Source organism: Arvicola amphibius, chromosome 8 (assembly GCF_903992535.2).
Source record: "Arvicola amphibius chromosome 8, mArvAmp1.2, whole genome shotgun sequence".
NCBI lineage: Eukaryota > Metazoa > Chordata > Mammalia > Rodentia > Cricetidae > Arvicola > Arvicola amphibius.
Genome location: NC_052054.1, coordinates 100,592,286 through 100,620,279, shown reverse-complemented (window position 1 = coordinate 100,620,279; position 27,994 = coordinate 100,592,286). Strand labels below are relative to the sequence as shown.

The window sequence follows — 27,994 nt, the reverse complement described above, 5'->3', positions numbered from 1 at the left end:
AACTCAAATGACTAGGAAAAAAGAAACCTTTATTTACAACCATAGAAGTCCCACAGGAGTACACGCACCGTGCACAAACAAAATGAACCTGCAAGTCAAGAGCGCATGAGCTGGCCCTCAGTGTCCTATCCTCACCACCATGACCGTCACGTTGTCTGCTGAGCCCCGCTGCACTGCCTTGTTGGCCAGCCTGTTGCATGCAGCTTCATAGCGGGAGTCAACAGCAGGTTTCCCTTCTCGGGTCTGGATCTTTTCATCCTACCAAAGGGATAGAATCTGAGTGACCAGGACATCCCACGACACTACAACCAGGGAAGGGCCTGCTCTGTCCCTAACAAAAGCCCCCGATAGGGTTTATGTCGAAAGGCTACAAGGCTTACTCCTGACACAGGGCTATGGAAGTAGTGAGCAGCGGAGACAAGTGGTACACTCTCTAAGATGTCTCACCTCAAGGCAGGACAAGATGAAGTTCACAGCTTCCTCTGGGGTAAAGACCTTGAAGAGCCCATCACAGGCCAGCAAAATGAACCTACAATATTAGGAAGAAACAAGGGGGTTTCAGCCACAAGCTCTTGCACAGGAGGTGGTTTAAGGGACAGTTCAGTGGAAGAGTGGCTGGCTGCCTAGTAAGGAAGGCCCTGGTTCCATACTCAGTGCCCTAAAAACAAAAATAAAAGGATAGTGGCACACACATATGTGATCTTAGTTGTCTAGAGGGAGAGAAGGGATCATTCTGGCTACAGAGCAGGTCTGACACCAGGTGGGCTACAAAAGACCTTGTCTCAAAAGACCAAAACCAACTGAGCTTGGTAGTACACGCCTTTAACCCCAGCACTCAGGAGACAGAGGCAGGTGGATTTCAAGGCTAGCTTGGTCTACACAGTGAGATCCTGTCTCAAAAAATAAAACAAACAAACAAACAAAATATACCAAACCAAACCAGTAACTTTGTATTTATCCAACAACACAGCAGCCAAAAAAATTTTAAGGCAAAAGAAATAAATCCTTTTTTGAGCTGTGGGTGGGATGCTATATACTACAAAGGGACTATATTTTCCCAACCCATAAATAGAATCAGAGACCTTAACATGAGATGCTGCATTCGGGCATTTCAGGGACAAGCGCGGCAGCAGCAGCTATGTAGTGAGCATACCCTGTGATCAGCCACCACAGGCCCAGGATGGAGAGCTAAGGGCAAGCTAAGAGAGGCACCCTTGGGTGGTGCTTCACCGCTGAGGGCCCACTCTCTAGTCAACACAGCTCATCTCCACGATGACAGAGGAAGCCCGAGCATCCATGTTTCACTGCGGCAGCCACCGCTGGCCTGGCCTGGCTTTCAGGCAGTTAGCTGCCTTTGCTTCCTATTCTGTACACAGTGGAAACAAGATAAGCAGGCTACTCGTCCCAGTATTTTCAGACATATTCAAAGTAATCAATCACACAACATGTACTTATAACACAGTCAGGGAGTTATGAAAGCAAAGTAGAGCCGTAGGGCAGAGAAAGCTATCAAGAAAATCCTACAAGCGGCCTCTAGAAACAAACCCCAAAACCCCAGGATGGCTAACAACATGGTACAGGCAGGCAGGTGTCAGAGCAGGGCACTTCCTGGCAGGCCTGGGAGCTGTGCCAGGAGGCTGCCATATGGCTACTATTCTCTGCCACCCACCCTGCTTCAGCTCAGTCCTGTTTTCTGAGCTCCTTCCACTCCTTCCTGTTCAGTTTGGCTCAGCCTTCACCATCCTGCTAAGAGTCAGGAGAGCTCCCTGCTCTGTACCCTGGTCCTCAGACATCCTTGTTAGGCTCTCTGAGCTGCCCTCACAAGCCTGTGCCTGGTCTACTTGCAACAGCGCCTCTGTAACTCTACATTTGTGAGCTAAAACCCAAGATCTTGCTCAATCTGTCCCCAGAATGCTTCCCATTTCCCCCACAATCCATCAAGTCCCTTGCCACCATTACTAGCACAGACCTGGCTAGTCACTTGAGTGGGCTGATATGAGTCTGGATGCCTCTCCCCTACTGCTAAAGCCTCCTAAGCACAACTTCCTCACTCCTGTGATAAACCAAGCATTCATCTCATTTGTTCCCTGACCACCGTGGATCCTATGAAACCAGAGACCATGGTCTGGTTTTATACCCCATGGTCAGGTGCATTGCCTACCCACCCCAAACTCCTCCAGCAAAGACAGCTCACATATCGGAGCCAAGTCAGCAAGAGAAACAAGGCCCTGTGCATGTACACCAACGCTTTTGGTGATCATTTGCTTTTACCTGTCATTGGGGGTCAGCTGACAGCGTCTGATATCAGGCACAGACGTGACCCCACAGCGCTTGTACTGCCCATCTCCAATGGAACGGGATACCTCCAGCACGCCCAAGACACGCCCATCTCTAAAATGAGGGGAACAATGTCAGACTCTCACTTGACAGGCCAAAGGTCCCCCAAAGCAGAAACTCGGAGATCATGGTAGCTGGACCTGATATTTCTTTTTGTTTTCCAAGACAGGGTCCTAGGGGCTGGAAACTCACATAGCTGTACACTCGTGACAACTGGCACCATCCATCCTAATCGCTGGTGGGCTCAGCAGTGAATCTCAGTACAATCTCAGTAGTACACCCCTTCCCCAATTTCCCATGTTCAGTTATCTCGACAGGATGGGGTGGGTCCTAAGCCCTTTCCTTAAATGACTGAGCATGCAGCCTGTGTTAAGGTGGCTAGGAAAGAGTGTGGTTTGCATTCTAATGAACTAGGCTAGGCTCAAAGGACTGCTGAGGCTCTATGACCCTAGACACCGAAGTGCTTTCTTCACATCAGCAGTGTTACAATCACACTCTCATATCTTCACCCAGACTTTTTGGTGAGGGGCAGGGAAGAAACAGGAGATGACCTGTAAATAGAAAAAGGCACCTAAGGCAGACACCACAAACCAAGAGAACCAGTGTGGAGTCCCACTGCCCCCAAGAATCAACCTAACCCAGACTCTCATTACGACCACATGGGTCCCCAGGCCATCATTTTTAAGACTTAGTAAATGACAAAGCAGTGTGGTAGCTCAGTATCACTGAGGTTCCTAAGTCATAATTGAGACGCTGTACAGGCAGACAAGTGGGACAGGAAGTCCTTACTGGGCTGGTACGACAGTCCTGGAGACAGCATTTAGTCCAGCCTTGGCCCCTCAGGGTCTCAGTCACCCACAGCGACTCACTTCAACCACCCTGAATATGTTTTTAATCCCTAAAGACTTCTGCTGGCACCTGGGAAAAGCAGAGCATTCTAGAACATATATTATTAGACCGAATTGGAACAGAGTACCCAGGAGCAATGCTCAACAGGAAGAATAGGGGTACTCAGCTTAGGAAGCAGCTCCACACTTAAGAGCCATACGATGCCAAAAGAGCACCTCCTCTGCAGCCCTCGGACCTCAGCCATATGCAGAGCCTTCCTACACTAGTCTTCCCAAGCTAAGACTGCTGCTCTTCATGGATTTGGGGCTTAGCTGGCTACTGAAAAGAACAGGAGATTGCTGACTTCCCTAGCATGTGGGAAGCCTACCATACTGCTGTGTGCAGCTAGGCTGCAGGTAGGAGCTCCATCCTGGAAAGCAGGTGCCCAAAGCCAGCGGGGAACATGAGCATGGCTATACATATGCTCTGGTCTCTGAGGGCATGAGACGAGCACTCAGCCCAGGCCCAGGAACACGGCGCTGATGGATTGCCATGTCAGTGTCTCGGAAAGCCCCCTCTCTCCCTGTCTGGCTAGACCTTTCCCTATAAAATAACTTCTTTTTGTGCTCTCAGAGGAACCCCTGCTTCACACTGCCTTCGTTGTAATGATCATGTACAAAGTTGTTTATTTTTTTAAGAAACACCAGAAAAAAATATTAGTAAACAGGGATGAAAACATGCCTCTCTAAATGTCCTCCATTCAATTTGTGTTTTGAACTATGTGGTAAGGGAGTAAGAGATACACAACCACATTAACTATTTTAAACTGTTTGGTGGCATTATAGACATTCATGTGGGCACACAGCCATCACCACTGTCCACCCCTAGACCGTTCTCTCAGCCCAAACTAAATAAATCTCTGTTCCCAGTTAAGCACTAACTCATCCCCTTCCCACCAAGAAAGCTCATTCTAATCCCAAGCTCTAGGACTCTGGGTCCTCAACAGGGAGAATCATAGTGTCTGTTCTTTGTGATTGGCTTAGTCACTCCATACACTGTCCTAAGATTCATCCATGTGGCCTCTATGAGGCCTTCACGCCTCCTGAAGGCTAATAATACTCAGTTCTTTAAAAATACAGGTTCACGCTCCATCTTGTCAGTGGATACCACACTGCTGCCCTCTTGTGGCTACTGAGAACATGGAGTAACAGTGATTCACACCCTTCCTAAATTGTGGGGCAGTGACACACAGATTGAGAACCCCTGGTGTACAGGACTCGCTGCTGAGTCTTGTGTGAGCCCGTGTGACCTGGGGGAACTGCAGTCTCCACAGTGGCTGCATCATTCTCCATCCCCACCAACAATGCAGAAAGATCACAATCTTTGATGCAACTTATAGAGGAAGAAAGCCTTGAAACTGGAAACTGAACATAATGGTCTTAATAAGCAAGGTAGTAACAAAATCCCACTCAACAGTCCCTTCACCTGTACACAGCACTGACAGGATCCCCGGAGCAGTCGGACAGTGCTGCACCCAGCATATCTACAGTGAATTACCTTTCAAGTGCAACAAAACACCAAGGAATATGTAAATTCTTAAAACAACGCTAACTTTGTACTATGATTTTGAAGTTATTTAGACAAAAACATGCACTTTTATTACAAACCAGGTTTTCAATAGGAAATAACTACAAATATTAACTCAAAGAAGAAAAAGTGCTGTAATGAGAAACTTGAGTTAAGAAATAGCTATCTAGCATGTAATTTTACATGTATAGTGTATCTTAACTCTGCCCCTGAACCAACTCAGAACGAATTAATGCCCCAATGAAATGAGTACTCAGCACAGGATCTGGTTCTTAAAGCTGGCGGCAAATATGGGCAGGACAGTGAAGACACCCAAAGGAGCTTCCAGCAGCTGTGCCTGGGACAGCCTAGCACACCCATAAAGCACAATTCACACAGCAGCTCACAGACAAGACACACAGTGGGGAGCAGAACAAAAGACAGAACCCTTACCCCACCCGAGGCCAGGACCTCTTTCAGACTCTGAACAAACACTTAAGACATTTTCCCTACTTTTCAGAAGAAATCCTGCCTCTCTACTCATGAGGAGAGCCTTTCCTCACAGAGTACCTGCGGCTACAGAGGGAGGACAGCTGCTGAGAGAGCACCTGCGGAAACAGAGGGAGGACAGCTGCTGAGAGAGCACCTGCGGATACAGAGGGAGGACAGCTGCTGACAGAGCACCTGCGGATACAGAGGGAGGACAGCTGTTGACAGAGCACCTGTGGATACAGAGGGAGGACAGCTGCTGACAGAGCAACTGCGGATACAGAGGGAGGACGGCTGCTGACAGAGCACCTGCGGATACAGAGGGAGGAGGGCTGCTGACAGAGCACCTGCGGATACAGAGGGCTGCTGACAGAGCACCTGCGGATACAGAGGGAGGACGGCTGCTGACAGGAACCACAATGGACACACCTCCGCAGCCCTTCTGCCGATTACACAGGGGGGTACAATGCAGTGCCGTGAGCACAGAGCTGAGTACTGAGACTCAGAACAGATAGCAGTCTCCTACAGGACAGGGCAGCCCCATAGCTCTATTTTCAGCACTGTCCATCAAACCCTGGGCATTCATGGGAACAGGGTGGCTATGAAGGTACATGCCAGGCCAAATTAAACATCTTTGCAAAAAAAAAAAAAAAAAGAAAGAAAGAAAAAGAAAAAAAAAAGAAAAAGTTCTGAATCTAAACATGATTTTTTTTTTTTTTATGAAGGTGTATGTACTTGTGTGTATTTGTATGCGTGTACATGTCTATGGAGGCCAAAAGAGGTGTTGTAGCCCCTGGAACTGAAGTTATGGTGTTTTTTGAGTGCATGAGAGCTACTAACTGAACCAAGTCCTCAGTAAGAGGACTCCTAACTTTAAGCCACCTCTCCAGCTCCAACAACCTGAATCAAAAGAAGGCTTTAACTCTAACTTCCAGTTTGTGGGAAACAGCTGGAAAGATACAGTGAAGAAACTGATAATTCAGAATGTGGGTGGCTTCAATACCTGCTAGATTAGACTAATAGAGTTCAAAGCCTAATATGAAATTCAAGTTTGAAAATAAAAGGGTGGGAGAACATGCAATTTGGAAAGGACATATTAAAGAGGGTTCAAAAGGATATGGAGGGTGCGTAAAACAAAATACGTAGCACAAAGTATGAAATTCCCCGTTATGGCATGCACAGATGTCAGGGTATCCACACATCAACAGCAAATGTCTACTCCAGCCTTACACTCACAAAAAGCAACATAGCAGTTGCTAACCAGTGGGAAATCATAAAATTTGCTTTACTATTTTTAAGTGATTTTTCTGTATGTTTGAACATTTTAATAAAACTCGGGAAGAAGGAGAGAACCAGTTCTAGCTTTGGGCAGGAGAGCAGAGACTACTGCTCAGGGACAAAGGCTCTGCCAGTCTCTGGCCTCTCATCCCAGTTTTCTCAAAGGAACAGCTTGTTCAAGCCCCATCCACTGAGGCCCCTCAACAAGGCTCTGAATGAAGTGGAAACTATGAAGTTAACCTAATACAGACAGGCTCTCAGCCACAGGACTTTCAATTTCAAAACATCCCAGAAGTTTACCTAAAACCAGTCTTCTGAACATTTATCTCCAACAGAATAAAAAAATTAAAAGACAAGTTGTAGAACGAACCAGAAAACATTTATGGTCATATTCAGAAGGTGTTGTCCTTGTGGTAGAATATCCCTGCAGGCGAGACTGAAGTGCTCATTTAGGCTCCGGGGACACAAGTGATCAACTAGAGCAGTTACATGGTCTTTGATGGCAGTGGTGGATGAGCTGATGAGGACAGACCAGGCCAGACATAGTCCTTTGTGTCAGAGAGTCCCAAGTCAGCAACAACACAGCCCAAAGACATCACTTTATTAACTAATTTTTGAAGCAGCGCCCACCACATTGCCTAGGTTGGTCTTGAACTTAACTCAACTACTACTGTCCCAGCCTCCCAAGTACCTGAGACTACAGGTACCACCACACCTAGCTCTGAATCTGTTTTTCTAACTACTTGGGATTTTTCTCCCTGGTGGAAATAATTTATTCAGTGCAACAAAGGGCAGTATTTAAGCTAGGCACAGTAAGGCAGGCCAGGAATTCCAGCAGTGAGGAATTGGAGATCAGGAAGATCAGGAGTTTAAAGTCAAGCTTTGGCTACAGACTGAGCTCAAGGCCAGCCTGAGCAACATGACACCCTGTATCAAAAACCAAGAGCAACCAAACAAACAAGGACAGTATTTAAGCAGTTTCTCAGACACACTGAAAATAGTAAGTGGTCATTACTGACCTGAGACAGTTCTGATCAGTTAGGAGACATTATTTCTTGTTCATTCTCTGCCTCTCCTAAGATACAAATGAACTCCTACATGTCATCCATATACTGCCAGACCTGAGAGTGGGCCTCAGAATGTTGACTTCTGTGTACCATGCATGTTCAGTCCTCAAGTTCCTAGGGCTCCCACAAACCCCCTGGATACCTGACATTCCCTCCGGCCTTCTGTATCCTCATGCGTTCTTCATACTGAGTTGGGTTGTGCTCTTTGCTGAGGCTTAAGGCTGCATGTTTTTGACTTTCCTCATTATATCGACATAAGATTGCCTGGGAAGGTAGAGATCACAAGCCATAAAATCCAGTGAGCAGTTCTAGGAACTAGTCGCAGGGAGAGACTAACAATGACTTCACACTCAATCAGAATCCAGCATCAGAGAGACACTAGAGAGGGAAGTTGTTGAAGCACATTGTGGGTGAGAAATCCCCAGTTTTGGTGTCAATTCTGGTATAAGTCTTGCTGGGTTGTCTGTAGCCACTTACTCACATGGCCACTTTCACATCAGTTGGAAGAAAAGTATTTGACAAATACCATGGCCAAAGTCAGAAGTTTATGAGTCTATGAGGGGTGAGGATATGGGCAAGCAAGCACTGCTCCCACGACCATGGTTACTGTGTCCATTTCAGAGAGGATGCTGAAGCCCAGGGGAGTGATATGCCTAAAATCACACGGAGAATCCGGGCTCAGACTGGGTCTGGGTTTGAGGGCACACTTTCCTGCCTGTTCTGGTGGAGTCATTGTTCTAAACATATATGATGAGGGAGATTGTCTGTATTCTGTCAATCATGTTTTAAATAAATGCTGATTGGCCAGGCAGGAAGTATGGTGGGTCAACCAGACAGGAAGTAGAGGCGGGGTGATGAGAACAGGTGTATTCTGGGAAGCAGGAAGTTCCCTCTGCAATTCTGCCCAGACCACCGAAGAAGCAAGATGTGAGCTACCCCACTGAGAAAGGTAACAAGCCATGAAGCTAACATAGATAAGAATAATGGGTTAATATAAGCTACAAGAGCTAATAAGTAGCCTTGGCTAATGGGCCAATCAGTTTTATAACTTACACAGACTCTCTGTATGATTTTTTCTGGGGCTAAACAGCTAGGGGACCGGGCAGGACAGAAAAACCAATGAGCCTGGCCCTCATGTTACGCATATAGATACTAAAACTACTCTACTGAGACGCTCAAAACATAAGTTCCATGAGGACAGGCTGTCACCTGAAGCTCACAGCTGCACTCCAAGTGATGAGTAACGGACCCCAAGCATCAGAGGAGGGGGTTGTAGAGGCTGCTTAAGTGTGAGTGGTCACGACAACCAAAGGGCCCCAGAGCTGCATGGAAAGCAGCATGCCATTGCACAAGGCCATTTCCTACACTACCCTGGGCTTTCTCCCTGGGCTCTGCAGATGGGCTTGACTTTTTACTTCCCACTCACGTGTTCAAGTTACTCTGTAGTCACAATGTTTAGAAAGACAGTGTTAATCCTCTCATTCAATACCAACTAAGATCAGAAAAACGAGGATCTAAGCTACTTGTATACTGATTATTTACGTCAAGCCATAGTGTCACTTAACAGTATGCATACACGGGACAGGGTGGGGGTTGTGGAGAGGATCCGGCTGTTAAAACAGATAACTCAGGGTCTTATGGGAAAACAGACTGGCCTTTAGCTCAGCTGCTGATTCCTTCCAGGTGCACACTGGACCACTCCTTGTAGCAACCCCATTAGAAAGCTCAACCAGTCACCAACACTTGCTGAGCTTCTCTCCTTAAGACATGCTGTCACCTAAGCAGGTGGTTCAGAGCCACATACCCGACTATCTCCAAGGTTGGCGATATACAGGATGTTGTCCACAGCCAAGACACATGTGGCAGTGGATCCGTCCTTCCAGGCAGGCTTCCTGGGGAAACACATCAGAAACATAGTCACTACTATTGGCAAATGTCCAGAAACTAACTTCCAGAGCCAAGAAGCAAGTCTGTCAGACTAAAACAGACTGTATTCTCTAAACTACTTCACGGCTTATTTATGGGTAGGGTTCCCTGCCCCTCTATGTTAAAGGTTGGGAATTCCACGGCAACACTATTAGGAAGTGATATGGACCTCTAGGTGATGGGGCCTGATGGGAAGTGAAAGTTCCCTCAAAGGGGATGTGGAATCTCGCTGCAGGTGTGTCCTTGGAAGAAACTGTGGAGGTTCTAGCTGTTTTCCTTGCCTCTTGAGTCAAAGGGCTGAACTAATCAGGTTGCCCTATGCTGTGTCTGAAGTCCAGAGTGGGCTTGGAGTGCGCCTTCAGTTCCAGTACTCTGGAAGCAGGAGGCAGAGGCAGGCAGTGCTCTGAGATCCAGGCTGGTCAGGGACACACAGTAAAATCCTCTCTCAAAAATGAAAACAACTGCCAAATAATTCTTTCTAACATAGCCTGAGCCAAATCTTTCATTATTATTATGCAGAAATACATTTTTAAAAAATGTTTTTATTTTATATGTATGAGTGTCTTGCCTGCATGTGTACAGTGCACACCTGGGGCTCCTAGAGACCAGAAGAGGGCAGTAAATCCCTTGGTACTGGAGTTATATAGTTTTGAGCCACCATATTTGTAGTAAGGAGGCACTTGTTTTGTTCCTGGCTGCTCAGGAACAAAACACACAGAAACTGTATTAATTAAATCACTGCTTGGCCCATCAGCTCTAGCTTCTTATTAACTAACTCTTACATATTAATTTAACCCATTTCTAGTAATCTGTGTATTGCCACATGGCTGTGACATGTGGGTGCTGGAAACTGAACCTGAGCTCTCTGAAAGAACAGCCTGTGCTTCTAACCACTGAGCCATCTTTGCAACCCCAACATACATTGTTTAAGAAGCACTTTTTCTTTTCCTGTTTTTTTTAATTAGATTAAAAAATTATTATTGTATGCATGTGAATGGTGTGCACACGCATGCGTATGTGTGTGTGCATGTGTGTGAAGGGCAAGGCCAACTTTTGCAAGAGTATCTCCTTTTATCATGTGGGTTCCAGGGACTGAACTCGTCATGAAATTAGTGGAAGCATCTTGACTCACTGAGCCATCTCACTGACTCCACATTCTTTTAGCTAACGGTTTTAAGAGCATACATTTTACTAGGTACTTTTGAGAGAGGAAGCACTGTGCTAAATAGCATCACAAGCCCTGGACAGTGTTCAGGAAAATACCACACTTAACATTCTGCATGGACTTATACTCACTGGCTTGAAGCCTGCTTCAGGAACTCTTCGTCGGTGTGCTTAAATGTATCTAGTAGGCATCTCTTCACAGTTTTCTCCACACTGATCACATCTCCTGGAGGAGAAGGATCAAACAGAGTAACCTCTCAAGAGGAAAGACTGTGGTTCTGTTAGTCATTTACATAGACACTTATTCCTAAGCATGTCCTTATTAACACTGTTTTCCCACCTGTAGGAGCGTCATGTGAATTTGGTTGTACTGGTTTCCCCAGTGTAGAAGCAGACAAGACACTAACTGCATCCCAGATACTTGACAAGAAGCCAAGATATGATGCTCTATCCACATAGCCCCTTACTTCTGACCCCTAAGATCACTCTTAAAAGCCAATGACTTTTTGTTATTGTTAAGACACATTTTCATGTAGCCCAGGCTGGTCTCACTGTGTAGCTGAGAATGACCTTTAATTTGTAATTTCCTGCCTCATGAACCATCACATCCAGTATATGTGGTCCTGAGGAGAGAGTCTAGGACTTCTTGCATGCTAAGCAAGTGAACAACCCACTGTACTATACTCCAGGCCCATCAGTGCTTTGCCAAAGCACAACAAGCTACTTGACAGACTCTGCTATGCAACAGCAGAGAAAAGTCAAATGTTTACTCAGTTCCCAGTCTCACCTTTAGGAAATTTCCTGATTAAGTTCTGGTGCAAATTCTGTGCAGCAAATTTTGAGGCCCGAATTCCTCCATGTCCATCAAAAACAGCAAAGTATGAAACCCGAGTACTGGAAGAATGAATTAAAAATCAATTACATTCTTAAAGCAATGATCACACCTCTTCACTGAAGCTTGTTTTGTTTAATTCTGAGACAGGGGCTCCATATTTAGCCCAGTCTGCATCCAACTACAATTGCCTCGGAGTGTTGGAATTACACGCAGGCATCACCACATCAAACAATGAATATCCAGACAGAGCAAGTCACACTGTTGAGATACCAGTGACAATGACATGCAATGGGAGAAAAGGTAGTAACGTTTAAGAGAGAAATATTTAAGTAACTTTCATGCATTTTAATTGTTAGAAACTCAAATTTGAGTCCGGTATATGTAATCCCAAAACGTGGAGGCTGGAGCAGAACCGCTAAGAGTTTCAAGCTGGCCTAGGCTACACTGTGAGTTCCAAGACCAGTCTGGCCTACAGAGTGAGACTCTGTCTCAAAACACAAAACGAACAAAATCATTTGTTTCTAAAAGTAAGCTAAGCTGGAGAGATGGCTCAGCAGTTAAGGGCACTTGTTGCTCTTGCACAAGGCCCAGCACCAGATGGTAGTTTACAAACCACCCATAACTCTAGTTACAGGGGATCCAAAGCCCTCTATGGGCACTGGGCATGTACACAATGCATATATACACACATATTTTCATAAATAAAAGTTTAAAAACTATATGATTTTCAGACAGTGAAATCAGAATTCAGAACTTTTATCCCATTTAAATAAGACTTTGCTTAACAAGCAAACAAAATTACTCATCCAAGACTCTCGTCAAAAATGTTCTGTAAGAGCAAAGAGAGAAATTCCAGGATTGTTACTTAAATGTTGAAGAGTATCTAACTTCAAAGCTTATGGTGATAGTCTTATTTCCTATTCAACTTCTGTCAGAAAACCCATATATAGTAAAAGCCATTAAAAAAAGCTACATAGGAGTCAGGTGTGGTAGCACAGGCCTTTAATCACAGCAGTAGGAAGGCAGAGGCAGGCAGATCTCTGTGAGTTCAAGTCCAGCCTGATCTACCAAAACCAATAGCAACTGCCTGTTCCATTGTGACAACAAAAATATCCTAAGATGTTAACAAATACCTCAAAATAACTTCTCCCATCTAAGATCCTCTAATGCAAAAAGCAAGCCATTCACTGCATCAGTCTTTCTTGGAGAACCACCTTTGCCCAGTTCAAAGCTTAGTAGAACAAAGGAGAAACAAATGTCAACCAGGATTGTGGGAATGCAAATACTCACATAAGGGATGATGGAGGCCTACACTCCTCAGTGATGTCATTCAGGATGACATGGGCATCCTGCATCTCCTCCCTCTCACCCTTCCGCTCTGCCACATAGCCTTTCAGACCAAAGATCACCGAAGAGGCTGAGGAAAAACAAAAAGCCAATACAAAACTGTGTCTTACCCTTTAGAAGCCCTAGTCCCAGAGCAAATAAGAGGTACTATGGTGGCCTTGCTCAGCAACATCATGGTGGTACAAATAAGCAATATTCCTCAGGGCATCTCCCTAGTTATAAGTCAAAAGCCACAACCAGGGTTCTGCCAGAAAGCACGGAGCTGTGGCAGACATGTGAAGTCAGTAGTGAGCACAGAAGAGCTCCACCTAAGGCGGTGAGAGTCAAAGAAATGTTGCCTCATGCAGAGGTAGAACTGAGGACCAGGGAAAGATCCCTAAGTGTAAATTTAATCTGGTGCCAACTTAATGAGGACAGAAAACTCCCATTTCTAAGAAATTCAAATCAGTGGAGTTGCCAAATACTCTGCTGGAGACCCTGACAAACATACATCTGCATGCTCTAGGCTGCACACAGTGTAACAGTCACTTTATTCCACCTGAGAAAGTGAAGGGAGTCTGCTGTAGTATGGAAGGTGTCAAATGTAGACTCCGGCTACTTTAAGTTCTCTGCTGACACCTGGAGCTCTTCTACTGCTGCCACACTACTACACTCTCACTGGGGTGACTTGTGGTGAACGACGGAGTGAAAGAAGAGAAAGTCTACGGCCATTTCCCTCAGTCAGCACAGGAAGAGAAAGTCTACAGCCATTTCTTTTATACAAAGCTAATCAAGAGTTTTAAAACAAAGACTGGTAGTCAGAATGGATGGACAAAAGTCAGTCATTTCTGAAGAAAGCTAAGGGAAAAAAGCATAGGTCCTTCTCAACTCTGAGGAGCAATGTGGTTGGTTTCCTGTCAGGTCAGGCAAGTACATGAAAAGCAAAGGCAGTCTTAGAAATTATTTGCAAAAGGAGGTTGAGCCCACTTCTTAAACTCAGACAAGTACTACAGTTAGGAAGCTGGGACTGTTTTGCTCTGGGATGTTTAAGGTATGAAATCTAATACATTTGTTTTCAAACTGTCTGAAAACCTTTACAAACTTTCTTTTCCACAAGCTCTTCACCGCCATTCTTCTCTTCCTCGGGAGTTTTCCTCTTTGCTCCCTTCCCTTCACTCTTCACCACCTGGGAAACCGATGTGGCAAGAGAACCTAGAAATGAAGTAAAAGCCAGACAGAAACAGCTATAGACTGCAGAAAGAGTCACCAGCAGACCAGGTTCATCCAGTCAAGCCCTAGACACACCAAGGCATTTAGACAAGGACCAGCACATACAGTGCCTAGGCCTAGGGCTTCTGGTTGGGAAGGTTAGAAGACAGAGCACATCCATACATAATGAAGAACCTGAGAATCTCTGTCCCAGAGATTTCTCAGCAGCAGAACTTTGTATACAAACTTAAACTTTTAGCCTGTAGCAGATTCATGATGTATTACATCCACATCCCCTTAGAGACTGATAGGGAAATTTCGAAAAGCTGTATGCAAACTCATATATTCCCAAACAAGTAACAGGTTCCTAGGAGGCTCAAAACGAGGTTAAAAGGCAGGTTCTACCTGAAAGGCAGAGCTCCTAGAGCTGTCCCTACCTTTGTACTCAGGCCATACCTAACTGCCCCTGCAGTGCTCGTGTGTTTGGAATGCATATGGTCTAGCTTCAGTTTCTTCATCCATAACATGGTGAGAGTACACCATCTCCAGGACTATGTGAATGTCAATAGGGACAAGAAACATAAACCATCTATTGTGGTGCCTGTTATGTCAAATGTCTGTTAAGTCTTCTCTATGGCGATTCATTCAACCTACTTTTTACCAAAAAAAAAAGAAAAAGCTCTGTGCTAAGATTCAACTACTTTCAAAAAGGTCATATTTCCACAATGGTATTACAAAATACATGACACCCTGCATAAAAGAGCACCTTAATGAAAAAAATGTCATGGCGATTTACAAGAGTTTCCCCAATGTCTCTCCATCAGCATCATGCTGCTCCCTTTCTGAGCCCAGTTTTCCTTTCTGCATCCTTTCTACCTTACACTGCTGTTACTGACCTCCAGGTGAAGTCCACTGCAGCACAGGGCATGTCTGTTTAGGAAAGACTCTTCACTAGGACTTACCTTACAACCTAGCACATGGTCAACTCCCACAAATGCTTTCTGCCCACTTGAGCAGTCTTCCAAGAAATCCAAAACTTGGGCACAGGTTATATATGTAAAACAACAGTGCTGTGCACCTCTTCTAGTTGGTACTGTTTTCTGTCCCATGAATTACTATGAAACTAATATTCTTAAATCATCTTTAAATTAAATCTATAAAACACTTGTTTTGCATATTAACCCTTATATAATTAAGAGCACTGAGTTTGTTAGGAAGTTTTCAAGGCTGACTAATACAAACATGCTGTAACTTTTTGGTATGAGTCTACAGCCCTGAGAACTTTGGCATTTTTATACAAGACAATTAAATGCTTTTTCTAGTGAGCCTACTGATTTTACAGGGATAAACCTGTGAAAGAAAACTTATTTGAAAAAGTAACAAGTGTTCTTTCTATTCGGCAACAAATGGAACTTTTATCCACAAAACAGGATCACCCGCAGTCTCTCCCCAGTCTATACCACAGCAACTCCAAGCAAGAGGCTGTCAACTAGATGGAATAACCAGTCTTTGGTTATAATCTAACATTATACCCATCATTCTTCCCTCCTCCCTAACAGGACACAAAAAGAACAGAACACTGTCTGTGGAGAACAAAAGGTAGATTTAAAAATTTTTTAAAGGTTAATATCAAAGTTCAGAGTGAACTTCTGACCTTTTTCATCCCCATCATCCCCATCATCATCTACAGGCTCACTATGTAGCCCAGGCTAGTCTGGAACTCAAGTTTCTTCTGTTTTAGCTTTCTGAATGCTGAGATTCCAGGCAGGTATCTCAATGCCTGGATCTCAGTTTTTACAAGTCAACCTAGCAGGTGAAGCCAAAGTTAAAGACAAAAAACAATATAGCAATGTAGTGCTGAGGTCTCTAGTCTCTGCCTCTACCTGAGGGTGCCTGTTCACTTTTAAAAGACCTTACCTATTCTGTATTTCAATGTCATTCAAATTCCTGCTGAAACCTGTGGATACAGTTTACACAGTCACAAAGGAAGGATTATCTCCATCCATACCTCGGAATCTGTTTGCCTACCTGGATCACCACTGCCAGCAGGTGGGAGGTCATCGAATAGTAAAGGTCCCCCAGATCCTGAAACAGAAGAACCCAGAGTGAGTCCAAAATGAACAACCAGGCTTCAGTTTCAGAATCCATCCCACCAGGACACCTATGCAACAGGTTACTGAGACAAACTCAAAACTTGTGTCAATCCAGTGCAACTCATTCTGCAGGGAATAATATCCGGAACCTACTTTAAAGTCCTATAATTTCAAAGGAAATAGAAATTCTGTCTTAAAGAGCTGAATTTTACTCAACTAGTAAAACACTGAACTGAACCAGAGAAAACTGCTCATCATGTCTGTGCAGCACTTCTCAGGGTTAGCTACTGCAGGTCTTTCTGCCTTACCTGAGGCCATGGGTTCAAAACTTAAAGACAGCCAACACCTAAAACATCTGTGTGTTAAAAATGGGGGAAAGGGAGAAAGATTGAGACAACTACAATCCCAGGATGAGTAGATGTTGACACACACCTGGGAAAGCCTGAAGACTGTACCTGAATCAGTACTGCTGGCTGGGGGCAGGTCCTCCGAAAGCATGGATCCTTCCTGTGCTTCTACCCCTAAAAGAGAAGATGTGTTAGAGAGCAGATGGTTATCCAGGACAGACTTCTACAGAAACACTTTGCTCTCCCTGCTTTGCGTTCGATTACTACGAGTCAGACTTTCTCCTTTTGGTTAAACAGATATTTTAAAAAATCTCTTCTGGATAGCTATTTACTATGGAAGGGCCGGTTTCCAACAATCACAGTCAACATAAAAACAATGAAATGGCATCCTAGTGTCAAATTAATTTTTTTTCTTTTTTGGGGGGAGTGTGAGGGAGAGACAGGGTCTTACCATATAGCCCTGACCTGAAACTCTCAATGTAGACCAAGCTAAACTTAAATTCATAGAGCTCCTGCCTCTGTATCCTGAGTACTGGGGTTAAAGGTGTGTGGGAGTCACCACTTCTAGCTCTTCTTCCCTTTTTCCTCCTACCCCCAGTACTAAGGATGGAATGCATGCTAAGAGTGTGTTCTACCACTAAACTACACATAATGTACCCTTGTTCCTAAAATCTCTTAAAAGAAGACATTTTTTGTACCTCAATTTGGAGCTGAGAAGCAAAGGAGCCCCCAAAGGCCCATGGGTATTACCGAATGCTATTTTGGTGACTTCTGCAATAAGAGAACCTACTATAACTTGGTGTCACCAGCAAAGTGAATCAGTGGAGAAAGCAGGAGTTTCAGACAGCTGAAGATGGACAGGCCTACAAAAAAGTCAAGGAATGTTTCTGGTTTTGTTTTTTTGTTTGTTTGTTTGTTTTATCAATCTATGAATCTGAAGATTTAAATTCTAAATGTCTATGTCCCATTACCATTTTCACATAAAATGTAACCACTATTCCTTACTCCCCAGCTTCTAAAAGTATTCCAAAATTCTTAAACTACTAAACATATGAACTAAGACAAAAATCTGGGGAGAACATGCTAATGGAGTGGGGTGAGCAGACCCTGACTACACTCTGTGGGAAACTCCCAAAACAGCTCGTTTTCAAATGCACATTACTCTAAGTTAGCGTTATGAACCCTTGTGCTGCCCTCAGCCTCACCCACTGTGTATCCCTTCATCCAGGGAATCCTTGCTCTCCATGCTGCCCATCACTTAATCACAAAGAAGCCATTAGCGATTAGTGGCCATTTTAGTTATCAGACCGACAGCCACAGAATTACACCATTTATGTTCAAGCAACTTTTATTCTACTTAATAATGTCCCCAAAGCATAGAGTTCTTTAAAAAAGACTTTTTTTTACATTTATTTGATTTTATGTGTACAGCTGTTTTGCCTGAATGTTTATCTGTGTACCATGTGCATGCCTGGTACCCAGAAGTCAAAAGAGGGTATTGGGTCCTCTGGAACTGGAGTTGCAGATGGTTACAAGCCATCATGTAGGTGCTGGGAATAGAAAACTGTATCCTCTGCAAGAGCAAGAAGTGCTCTTAGTCACTGAGCCAGTTTCTCAAACCCCCAAAGCACATACTTCTAATAATATATTATGACTGTTTTATTATTAGTTACTGTCAATCTCTTCCTATGTTTCATTTTAAAATTCAGCTTTATCACAAAACTATGCAGAGAGAAGAACAAGAACATAGAGTTTTACATTTTTAGTATCTACATGGGTTTTTAGAATGTATGGCTGGGTATAGATGACCACTATACAGCATGCTTACCTCCTACAGTGCCCTTCCAGAGGACTTGTGTTCAATTCCCATCATATACAGACCTAACACTCAAACCTTCGTTCTATTGCTTGTTTCTTAGACCATATGCAAAAATGCCCTCATGTAAGTCAGTTCACTTAAATAAATTTATATTCAAGAGGTTCATTAGTATCATGATTTGGTCTCCATATAAAGATGAGATGGTGCCGGGCGTGTGGTGCACGCCTTTAATCCCAGCACTCGGGAGGCAGAGGCAGGTGGATCTCTGTGAGTTCAAGACCAGCCTGGTCTACAAGAGCTAGTTCCAGGACAGGCTCCAAAGCTACAGAGAAACCCTGTCTTGAAAAACCAAAAAAAAAAAAAAAAAAAAAAAAAAAAAAAAAAAAAAAAAAAAAAAAAAAAGATTAGATGGTGTAGTGGTTTGAAAGAAAATGGTCCTCCAGAGGGAGTGGCACTTTCGGAAGGTGTGGCTTTGTTGAGTAGGAGCAGTCTTATTGGAGAAAGTGTACCTCTGTGGAGGTGGGTTTTGAGGTTTCATATATGCTCAAGCTATGCCCAGTGAGATAGACCACTTCCTGTTGCTTGCAAGTTAAAATATAGAACACTTGGCTACTTCTCTAGCACCATTTCTACCTGCAAGTCACCATGTTGGATCACAATTAACCCTAACTCTGAAAATATAAGCCACCTAAATTAAATGGTTTTTTTTCCTTTGTAAGAGTTGCCATGGTCATGGTATCTCTTTACAGCAACAGAAACCCTAACTAAGACAGATGGGTATCAATTCTCCTTTTTACCCTATGACTACATGTGGTTAAGTGTGAGTGCTCAAGTGCCATATGTGTACATGGAGGCCAGAGGTAGATGCTGTCTTCTTTGATCTCTCTCTACAGGGTCTTTTAAACCTAGAGCTTGCTCATTTAGCTAATCTAGCTGGCCACTTTGCTTCAGAAATCCATCTCTGCCTCCCCAATGTTGGGATTACAGGTGGACCATCATGCCCACCCTGCATTTACATAGGTTGTGTGGATCTGAACTCATCTTCATACTTGCATGGAAAACACTTCATCCACCAAGCCATCTCCCTAGCCCAATTCTCTTTTAAAACAAAAACTAGAATTTATCAATTCCAAGGAAAGGAATGTCTTGGGGATATTTAGGTCAGAAGTACCTTAATATATACAACCCCTGTAAAGCTAACAAAATCTCTTTTGCTTTATTCCCATATTACAAATGAGAAGATATGCTCTGTCAGGATTCCCCAAACAAACTGAGGAATTACAATGATTTCATTTTTCTTAAGAGACACAAAGTGTATGAAAACAGAAAGCAAAGCTGCCCCCTCATACATATATGTTACCTCACCCAAACACACCAACAATGCCCAGTATACTTCACAGTGTCTCTAGAATATCTGTGCCCAAAACACAATAAATACTGCAAAAATGGCTCCTAGACTGTATCATTTAAGCAAGTATAACTAGAAACCAGCCTGCACATGCTCAGTACAGCTTTAAAAAAATCTGTTATAATTTGTGGTACATTGAATTGACAAGTATGGATTACACAGACACAAAGAGCTACTTTATCCTAAGAAGCAGAGCATTAAAGAGTTCTTCTCTATGTAAGAATTCCTCTTCAAACCCCTAATATTCTATCAGCTCACTTCCAAAGGCCCAACAATCAAAACGCCCATTCCCGTGACACTCAAAACTGTATTGGGTTAGGGGCTGGTGCGATGGCTTGGCAGTTAGAGCACTTGTCCTTGCAGAGGAGCAGGGTTAAATTCCTAACACCTACATGGTACTACTTACAACAATTCATAACTCCAGTTCCAGGGAATCCAACACTGTCCTCTGACATCTGGGGATACCAGATACATGTGGTGCACACACACACAGGCAAAACACCCCCACACACAAATCTTTTAAAAATGAGATAATCTAGAACAACTACACCCTGTTCGGTGGGCCAGGACACCAGCAGGCCAAGCCACCAGGTCAAGCTTGGCCGCCTCTTAAGAAGAGGGGCATGTATATTACAGCAAAGAGGCCAACCTGACAACCAGCCCTTCTCATCTAAACATGGTCTTTCCACTACCACTGTCCAATAGAGAAAGCTGTCTTTGGACAGGTAACATGTGTATTTTCAGTCCTTACAGACACTCCTCCCAGCAGATTTATTGCTTCATGCTAGTCTAGTCCCCCTCTTCAGCCATAACACTGATAGTGTTCAAACAGCACCGTCAAAGAACAGTATGTTGTTCTTTCTCACTCTAGAATACCATCAGAAGTACTTCAATTAAACATGGTGTGATTACTTCATGTTTCATTGCCCACAAATAAGAATTATATATAAAACAAAATACTCGCTGCTTGTAAGGCACTATATTAAGGTTTCTAAATATTTTAAATCAATTGATTACTAAAATAATTCTACTATAAGGTACTGATACTACTCAATGAAGAGGAAGCTGAGATACCAAGGCCAATAATGAAGATTCAAACCTAGCTGGCTAATTCCCCAGTGTAGGCTCTTGCTGGGCACCTGCCTTGGACTTTACAAAGACCAATTCATACCCTTACAGTTCTCCTACAGCATAACCCCAGGCTCATGAGGATCTCTTTGGCCACCTTTCATATTAGTGATATGGTCAAACAGATGTTTGTATTTGGGTCCTTTAAAATATACTGTAGGTTATAAACACCACACTTGGGCTTACACAAAATGTCAGGAAGAGATATGGGTCATAAACACTATACTATGGAACTTTTCATTAGCCAAAACCTTGCATTATTTTGAATAAATAGAAATCCAAAGTATGTGATATAGTTGTCAGCTTCCACCAGACACGGTGCAACTTTGATCCATAACACTAATAGAGAATGAACTGTGCACCTTTCCAATCACAGCTAACGTCACTCATCCTCTCCTCCCCATTATCTATATTCAGGCACAGCACTATGTCTACTGGATATTATCTATTACAATGAGACTTTTTTCTTCTTTTCTTTTCTTTTCTTTTCTTTTTTGAGACAGTGTCTCACTATGTGCCCAGAGTGTACTGGAACTTGGTATGTAGACCTAGACCAGACTGGTCTTGAACTCAAAGAGGTTCGTTGCTTCTGCCTTCCAAGTGCTGGGATTAAAAGTATGCACTAAGGGGGTTGTCTTTGTATTAATTCTGTGAATTTTTCCAATCATTAGATATTAATATATTAATCCTTTATAATAAATATTATTAGTTTCTCACTTTAACTTCCTATGACTTGCATTTTTTCTTGCTTATGAACTAAGTTTTAGAAGTAATACGTCTTCTGACATTTCTAATACTTTTCAAATAAATACCCATGGAGGTTAGTACTATACATGTCTGTGGGTGTGTATGCATGTGTGTATGCAGGTATGTGTATTAGTGTGTGTGAAGGCTTAGAAGGCGATGACCAGGTTCTTCCTCAATGCTATCTGATGATGCTGATGATGTTTCTCTGTGCTGCCCTAGCTATCTTGGAACTCACTCTGTATACCAGGCTAGTCCCAAACCCATAGAGATCCACCTGCCTCTGCCTCCCAAGTGCTGTAATTAAAGACATGCACCACCACGCAGCATTATCTTATTTTTTTACAGGTCTCTTATTGAACTTGGAGCTTATCCATGTGACTAGGTTGATAGCAATTGAACTCCAGAGATCTGCCTTCTCTACCTCCCCATTGCTGAGATTACAAACATGTGTCTTTACACCAGTCCCTAAAACACACACTTTGTTAGCTTGTCAAATAAATAGTCCTTAACAATTAAACATTAGTTTTATTTGAAGTGCTGTGAATTGAACTCAAGACTTTTCATGAAATATGTGCTCTACCACTGAGCAATAGCCCCAGGCTGACAATCAGGTGTTTTTGCGGTTTTGGTACCAATTCTGAACCCAGGGACTCACACATACTAGGCAAGTGCTCTAGCTCTATCCTGACCAGCAGTTTTGAATGTACTGGTGTAACAACCAAACAAGTTTACCACTACATAACTAAACAATTCATGAAAGCATTTTATGGACCTAAGAGAAAAAAAAGTTCCACTACTATTATAAATAAGCAACATCTTTTCGGGAAAAAAATTTTAATTGATATATTCAACTACCAAAATCTTTTTAAGTCCTTGGGCAAAATCTGTTAATTTAGTGCAACAACTGAAAACATGTAACACATACTTTCTACATGTTTTACAGGTCATAAAAATGTAAGTCTTGTGGGTGTGAATATAAGATGTGATACTAAAAAACAAACCAAAAATTCAACATAACATGCCTATGTGCTGAGTGGTGGCATCATCTTCCTCCATACACTTGGCACTTTTTACCAAATCATTTCAACTGGTTTGAAATTGCTGTTACAGTGCACATCTCATGGATGTTACTAGCCAACTTCTACAATGCCCTGACTATGTGCTCCAACCTGGGCCATGTACTGGTGCTTTATCCATACAATAGCTATAGGAGGCTTACACACACACACAAGCCAATAGTTCCTGAAGGCAAAAGGGTAGTGCAAAGTCAGATTTGAAGACACAGTCATGCTCCACTTCCACACAATACGTGAAAATGGGTGGATTTTTTTCTTTGGTCCTAGTACTATTTTGGAAAACTATTATATTGATCCATCATGTATGGATGGATCATGTGTGGTCAGTCTCATCCTTCTGACTATTTAAAATCACATGATTTACTGGAGCAAAGTATGATGTCGGAACATGGTCTCAGAATGGACCCCTGTGAGAATTCTGAGTGCTTGTGAGAAAGCACTCTAAGAAACAAGTCGAGTCTTGTGACCTCAAATTGTTCTTGGAATGCGTTTCCATGCTCCTTCCAGGTAGTGGACAGGAGTGATTTTACTTCAGATTATTGCCTGCTGCTACTGCTCAAATGTTTCTATGCCTCTATGGAAAACACTTTTTTGCCATGTGCAGTTTGTCCTTGTGACTGTACACTTTACTCATGTGATTCTTCTTAACCCTCAGAGTATAAATTGACTGATGCGCTGAACAAAGTTAAGACTTTAGTCTGCCTCATTTATTGGCTCCATTTTCCCAGGTCCCACCACCAGCTAGACTGATAAACAGTATGGTATGCAAATTAATTTTTAAACCATTTAAATCATATTAATAATTTAAATCATCATTTTGAAGCTAGACATGATGGCTCAGCACTGACTGCTCTTTCAGAGGACCTGGGTTCAATTCCCAGCATCTACATTGCAATTCACATTCCAGGGGCTCCTACTCCCTTCTGGGCCTCTGCAGTTACTAGACACACAGGTGGGGAAAATATACATGCAGGCAAAACACTTTTACACATTAAAACAAAACTTCCCCTTGTTAAAGTGTTTGGTAGCTATTTTGTGGGTACTGTTGCTGTTTTTTGAAACAAAGTATCATTATGAGGTCTAGACTGGCCTGAAACTCAAGATCCTCCTGTCTGGGCCTCCACAGAGTGCTGGGGTTACAGATGCTTTACCCAGGACTAGATTCACCTAGTCTGTTTTAGCAGCTTGCTACAGTAACTTTGAATCTCAATTCTGTCGATCTCTTTAGTATTTATCCCCCAGCTTCCTGTGCGGCCACAAATTCTGAAAGCCTGTCTTGTTTTTAAAAGTTCAGAATACACGGTTATAGTGTGAGCATCCTCCTGGCAAACAAGAAGCACTTCCCAAAGGCACTCCTAGGGGCAAAGGATCTTAAATACCCCACCACCTCTACGCAAATAGGTCAGCCTGGGCTGAAAGCTGAGCTTGGGAGGGCAAAGGGGCAGTGGGAGGCAGGAAGGGTCCTCTGCACTCCATCTACTAAATCCCAAGCTTTAATAAGGAGTTGTAAGGTTTTATGTCATGAGAGCCTTGACCTCGGAAAAAACCCAAATTAATTTCGGATAAAAGGCATAAAAGGCAACAGGCACTACCATGATGAGAGATGTCCAGGCACATCTGGTAATCTAAATTCTGCCCGAAGCGCATTCAGATACAGGTTATATATACTCCAATGACAGATGAAAGACTACCCGTATAAAGCCAGCTTTATTGACAACTCTCATGGTAGTTAGCTTCAAAACGAACGGCCAAGTCAAATTCAAATTCACAGACTCAAGACCTAGTTATTTAGAAGCGCCTGTTACCATCAGAATGGTTGGTGGGAGCAAGTAACGGTACCATTAGCCCGGAGCAACGGCAAAAAGAGGACACTACAAAGCATCTCAGTAAACCCTGGGGGTGCGCAGGTGAGAAGCCAAAACACAGGCCCTGAAGAGGACAGAACAATACCTTCTCGTGACCCCAAACCCCAGCACTCCCCCATGCTAGCCGGCCACGCTCCGGCAAGCTGGAGATCTGAGCCCTCCCTCCCTTGTGAACACACTGTTTCCTTGTCTGGAGTCTCTGCAAACCATCAGGCTCTCCATCTCGGGAAGCCCTCACTAAAAGCTGCCTCCTTCCCCAGTCTCTCTGATCAGACTTCAGGTACCGTTCCTTTGGGCGCTCAGGGTTTCTGAACGCTCTGGAGGCAAAGGTTGGGTCCTCACCACCTTCCTATTCCCTGCCAAAGACGTTCCCAAAACGTGGGCTGCATACGCTTCCCGGGCTGGCCGACCACACCGCCCTGCACTGACCGTGCATGTCCCGCACCGAGGGAACGCGAGTCGAAACTTGTTCTCTAAGTTCTCGGGGTTTACAGCACGCAGTTAGGCCCGGGATCAGAGCACCCGGCTGGGTCTTGCTGTGGTCAAATTCAACTCAGGGTGCCCCGATCTTTCGGTGCGGGGCTTCGTGCGTGGGCCACGCGAGGCCGGGACCCGACAACCGCGCGGTCGCTGCGGCCCCGGGAGGCACAGGCCGAGGCTGAGGCGGCAGTGGCGCGAAGATGGCGGAGGCCGCGCACCCCGGCGCCGCCCTCTTCCCCACGCCGCTTACCGGCAGGCGGGCGCGGCGCGCGCTCGGGTTCCGGCAGATCCCCGAACAGGTCCATGGCGACGGGTGGCGGAGCGGTGGAGCGGAGGCTCCGCGCTACCCTGGGCGGCGGCGGCGGCGGCGACGGCGGCGCCGTCAGTCACCGCGCTAGACCCTGCCAATCGCGCGCCGCGCAGCCACCGCCCCAGAGTGCTACGCGCGGGGGGCGTGGTTGAGCTGCGCAAGCGCAAAAGCGCTTCTGGCCCTGAGCGTCTGGTCCCCATGACAGTTGATACGGTGTTTCCCGGGACGAGCGGCGGAGTGGAGCCCAGCCTGACGTTCAGACCCGCTTTTGGTCCCACTTGACAATGGCAGTCATCCTTACACTCGTGCGGTCTCGTGTGCTGCGGCCGGGGCGTCTTGAGTGGACCTTGGAAGATGCAGGACGGAGGGAGGCAGCTCCGCACCTGTCTGCTGTTCTCAGTGCGATTGAGCAGGCAAAAACAGCCTCTGACCGACCGGGAGCAGGATGAGTCTCCACTATTCCACTGGGATAGAGACCAGAGGAGACACCAACACAAGCCAAGCCACAAAAATAGCAAGCATCCCTCATCTCAGCCATCGAACACTGCTGCTGCTTTACCAATTATGTGTGTCCTCTGTGTATATTCTCTGGTCTCAGAAAAGATCCAATCATAGAATTGCCGCCTCTTCGTGACATACAACCCACAAAAGACCTCACTTCCTTAAACGCACCCTCAAATCAATTGGCTACATACCCAGATCCTACCAGTCCTTTCCGACAACCCCTTACCTGTGTTTCCCGTGTTGTGTGGACTCCCTTGGTGCAGCAGGCCTCTTTCCTCTTCACTGCTCTCAGAACCACCTCCTCCATGACAGCTGCAGGGTTTTGAAATAACAGCACTGTGTCTCCTGTCCTCACCTCTTACTTCTCTGCCCACCCCAACTCGACATCACCCAAATGCTATGTCTCCAAAGCAGCTCTTGCTAAGCTTGCTGGTGACTTGCCCTCTCCTGCGAACAGACGTCGTTCCACATGAATTCTGGCAGTGTTTGCCACTTGGCCTGTCTTTCACGTCTCTCCTGGTTTTCCTCCTATTCACTACTCCATCTCTTTACAGACTCAACTTTTGTTATTTGATGGAATTATCTTTTTTTGTAGACAAGGTAGATCAGACTGGTCTTGAACTCACAATGCCTCTACCTCCCCAGTGGTAGGATTATAAATCTATGTCACCACTCCTGGCAACTGGAATTCTGACTTTTTTCTTTTTTCTTTTTTTTTGTTTGTTTTTCGAGACTGGAACTAGCTCTTGAAGGCCAGACAGGTCTCAAAGTCACAGCGATTCAGCTACCTCTGCCTCCCAAGTGCTGGGACTAAGGGCATGCACCACCACCGCCCAGCCCTGATTTGATCTTAAATTCTCTTCTATTCTTTCCCTTCATACTTTCATCCACATCCGATGGGCTTGGATTACTACCCCTTTGGACATGACGTGTTAATTTTCCTACCGACTCTAGATCTCTGGGCTCCAGTAAATCCCTAGAATAGTTATGGGTGATCAGAGCACCACAAGTCCCTGACAGATTCCATTTTCTCTACTACATAGTTTTCCTTTAGTCTGTTTCTTGGGCTAACATGCTTGGGCAGAAGAAAGTCATGGCAATGGGAGTATGTGGTAGGGGGGTTCTTTATGGTGAACAAGTAGAGTGGAACAGAAACAGGAAAGAACCATGGAAAGATATAATCCCAAAGGACAAGCCCCCAGTGGCCTTTCTCCACTTCCCACTTTCCACCAACCCACTCCCTGCCAACAATCTATTAAAATGTTAAACCCACCAATGGGTTAAATCATTATATCAGAGCCTTATAATCTGTTTCAGAACATAATGTGATTTATTAATTTTGTGGACATCTCTTAACCCAGTCAAGTTGACCCCCAATGACAACCATCACAACGTCCTTGTTCAGACATTTATGTGGACTTGAGTTTTCTGCTTCTTTGGTCACACAACAAGAGTGCATCTGTGTGACTTTTATCCTCATTGTTAAGACTAGTCGTTTAGATACCTCTCCTAATTGCTCTTAGTGAATATGTAGGTTCAGACTTGTCTGGAGCTGTTGCCCACAATGCTATGAACATTTCTATCCATCTGGTGAACACAGATTTTCGTTTCTGCTGGGAAATGTCCAAAGATTGGATTATTGGGTTAAAAGCTATCTTTATAACAATATTGAGCTATCTTAACTCAATACTCTGTTTTGCTGAGGTGGAGTCCTGCTGTGTAAGCCAGGTCAAAATTTACCATGTAGACCAGTGTGGCCTGAAAGCTGGAGTGATCCTCCTGCCTCAGTCTTTCAAGTGTTGGGATTACAGCTGTGCCACCATCTCGACCGGTGAACAGTGATCAAATACACACCACAGGAAGGTTGCAAGTTCAGCTGGCGGTGGTGGCACAGTACTTTAGTCCCAGCACTTGGCAGAAACAGGCAGATCTGAGGCCAGCCTGGTTACAAAGCGAGTTTTAGAATGGTCAGAGCTACACAGAAAAACCCTGTCTTGAAGACTGAAACCCCCCAAAAGGTCACAAGTTTAAGTGTGGGTCATGGTGCTAAGCACACTTGTGTCTCAGACATCACAGGAAGAACACAGTAGAATGGAGTTCTGTGAGAATTCTGAGGACTTCTAAGAAAACAAGCCTTGTGAGCTCAGTTTCTTCAAAAAAAAAAAACACAGAATCTTGGAATATATTTTGAC

General features: G+C 44.3%; 1 protein-coding gene across 2 annotated transcripts; it reads right to left on the bottom strand.

The window, feature by feature from the left end:
- Positions 1–12: 12 nt before the first annotated feature.
- On the bottom strand, positions 13–25,394 carry LOC119820739 (ILK associated serine/threonine phosphatase). 2 transcript variants are annotated; one of them, XM_038339294.2, is made up of 12 exons: positions 25,239–25,394; positions 16,574–16,639; positions 16,054–16,110; positions 13,909–14,028; positions 12,781–12,907; positions 11,443–11,549; positions 10,788–10,881; positions 9,370–9,457; positions 7,708–7,829; positions 2,272–2,391; positions 448–529; positions 13–258 (listed from the first exon to the last, which is right to left on the bottom strand). In XM_038339294.2, the coding sequence occupies exons 1-12, from the start codon at positions 25,291–25,293 to the stop codon at positions 118–120; spliced, it is 1,179 nt and encodes a 392-aa protein (XP_038195222.1). In that variant the 5' UTR covers positions 25,294–25,394; the 3' UTR covers positions 13–117. The 2 variants fall into 2 exon arrangements, with proteins under 2 accessions (XP_038195222.1, XP_038195223.1); XM_038339295.2 differs by lacking the exons at positions 16,574–16,639; positions 25,239–25,394 and adding an exon at positions 16,427–16,470.
- Between the last annotated feature and the right edge of the window lie 2,600 nt (positions 25,395–27,994).

Coding starts and splice junctions, on each gene's coding strand:
- LOC119820739 (XM_038339294.2), bottom strand. CDS start 25,293: ATGGACCTGTTCGGGGATCTGCCGGAACCCGAGCGCGCGCCGCGCCCG. Junction 14,029..16,053: donor TGCTGGCAGTGGTGATCCAG/GTAGGCAAACAG, acceptor CTTCATTTCTAG/GTTCTCTTGCCACATCGGTT. Junction 10,882..11,442: donor AATCAGGAAATTTCCTAAAG/GTGAGACTGGGA, acceptor CTTCTCCTCCAG/GAGATGTGATCAGTGTGGAG.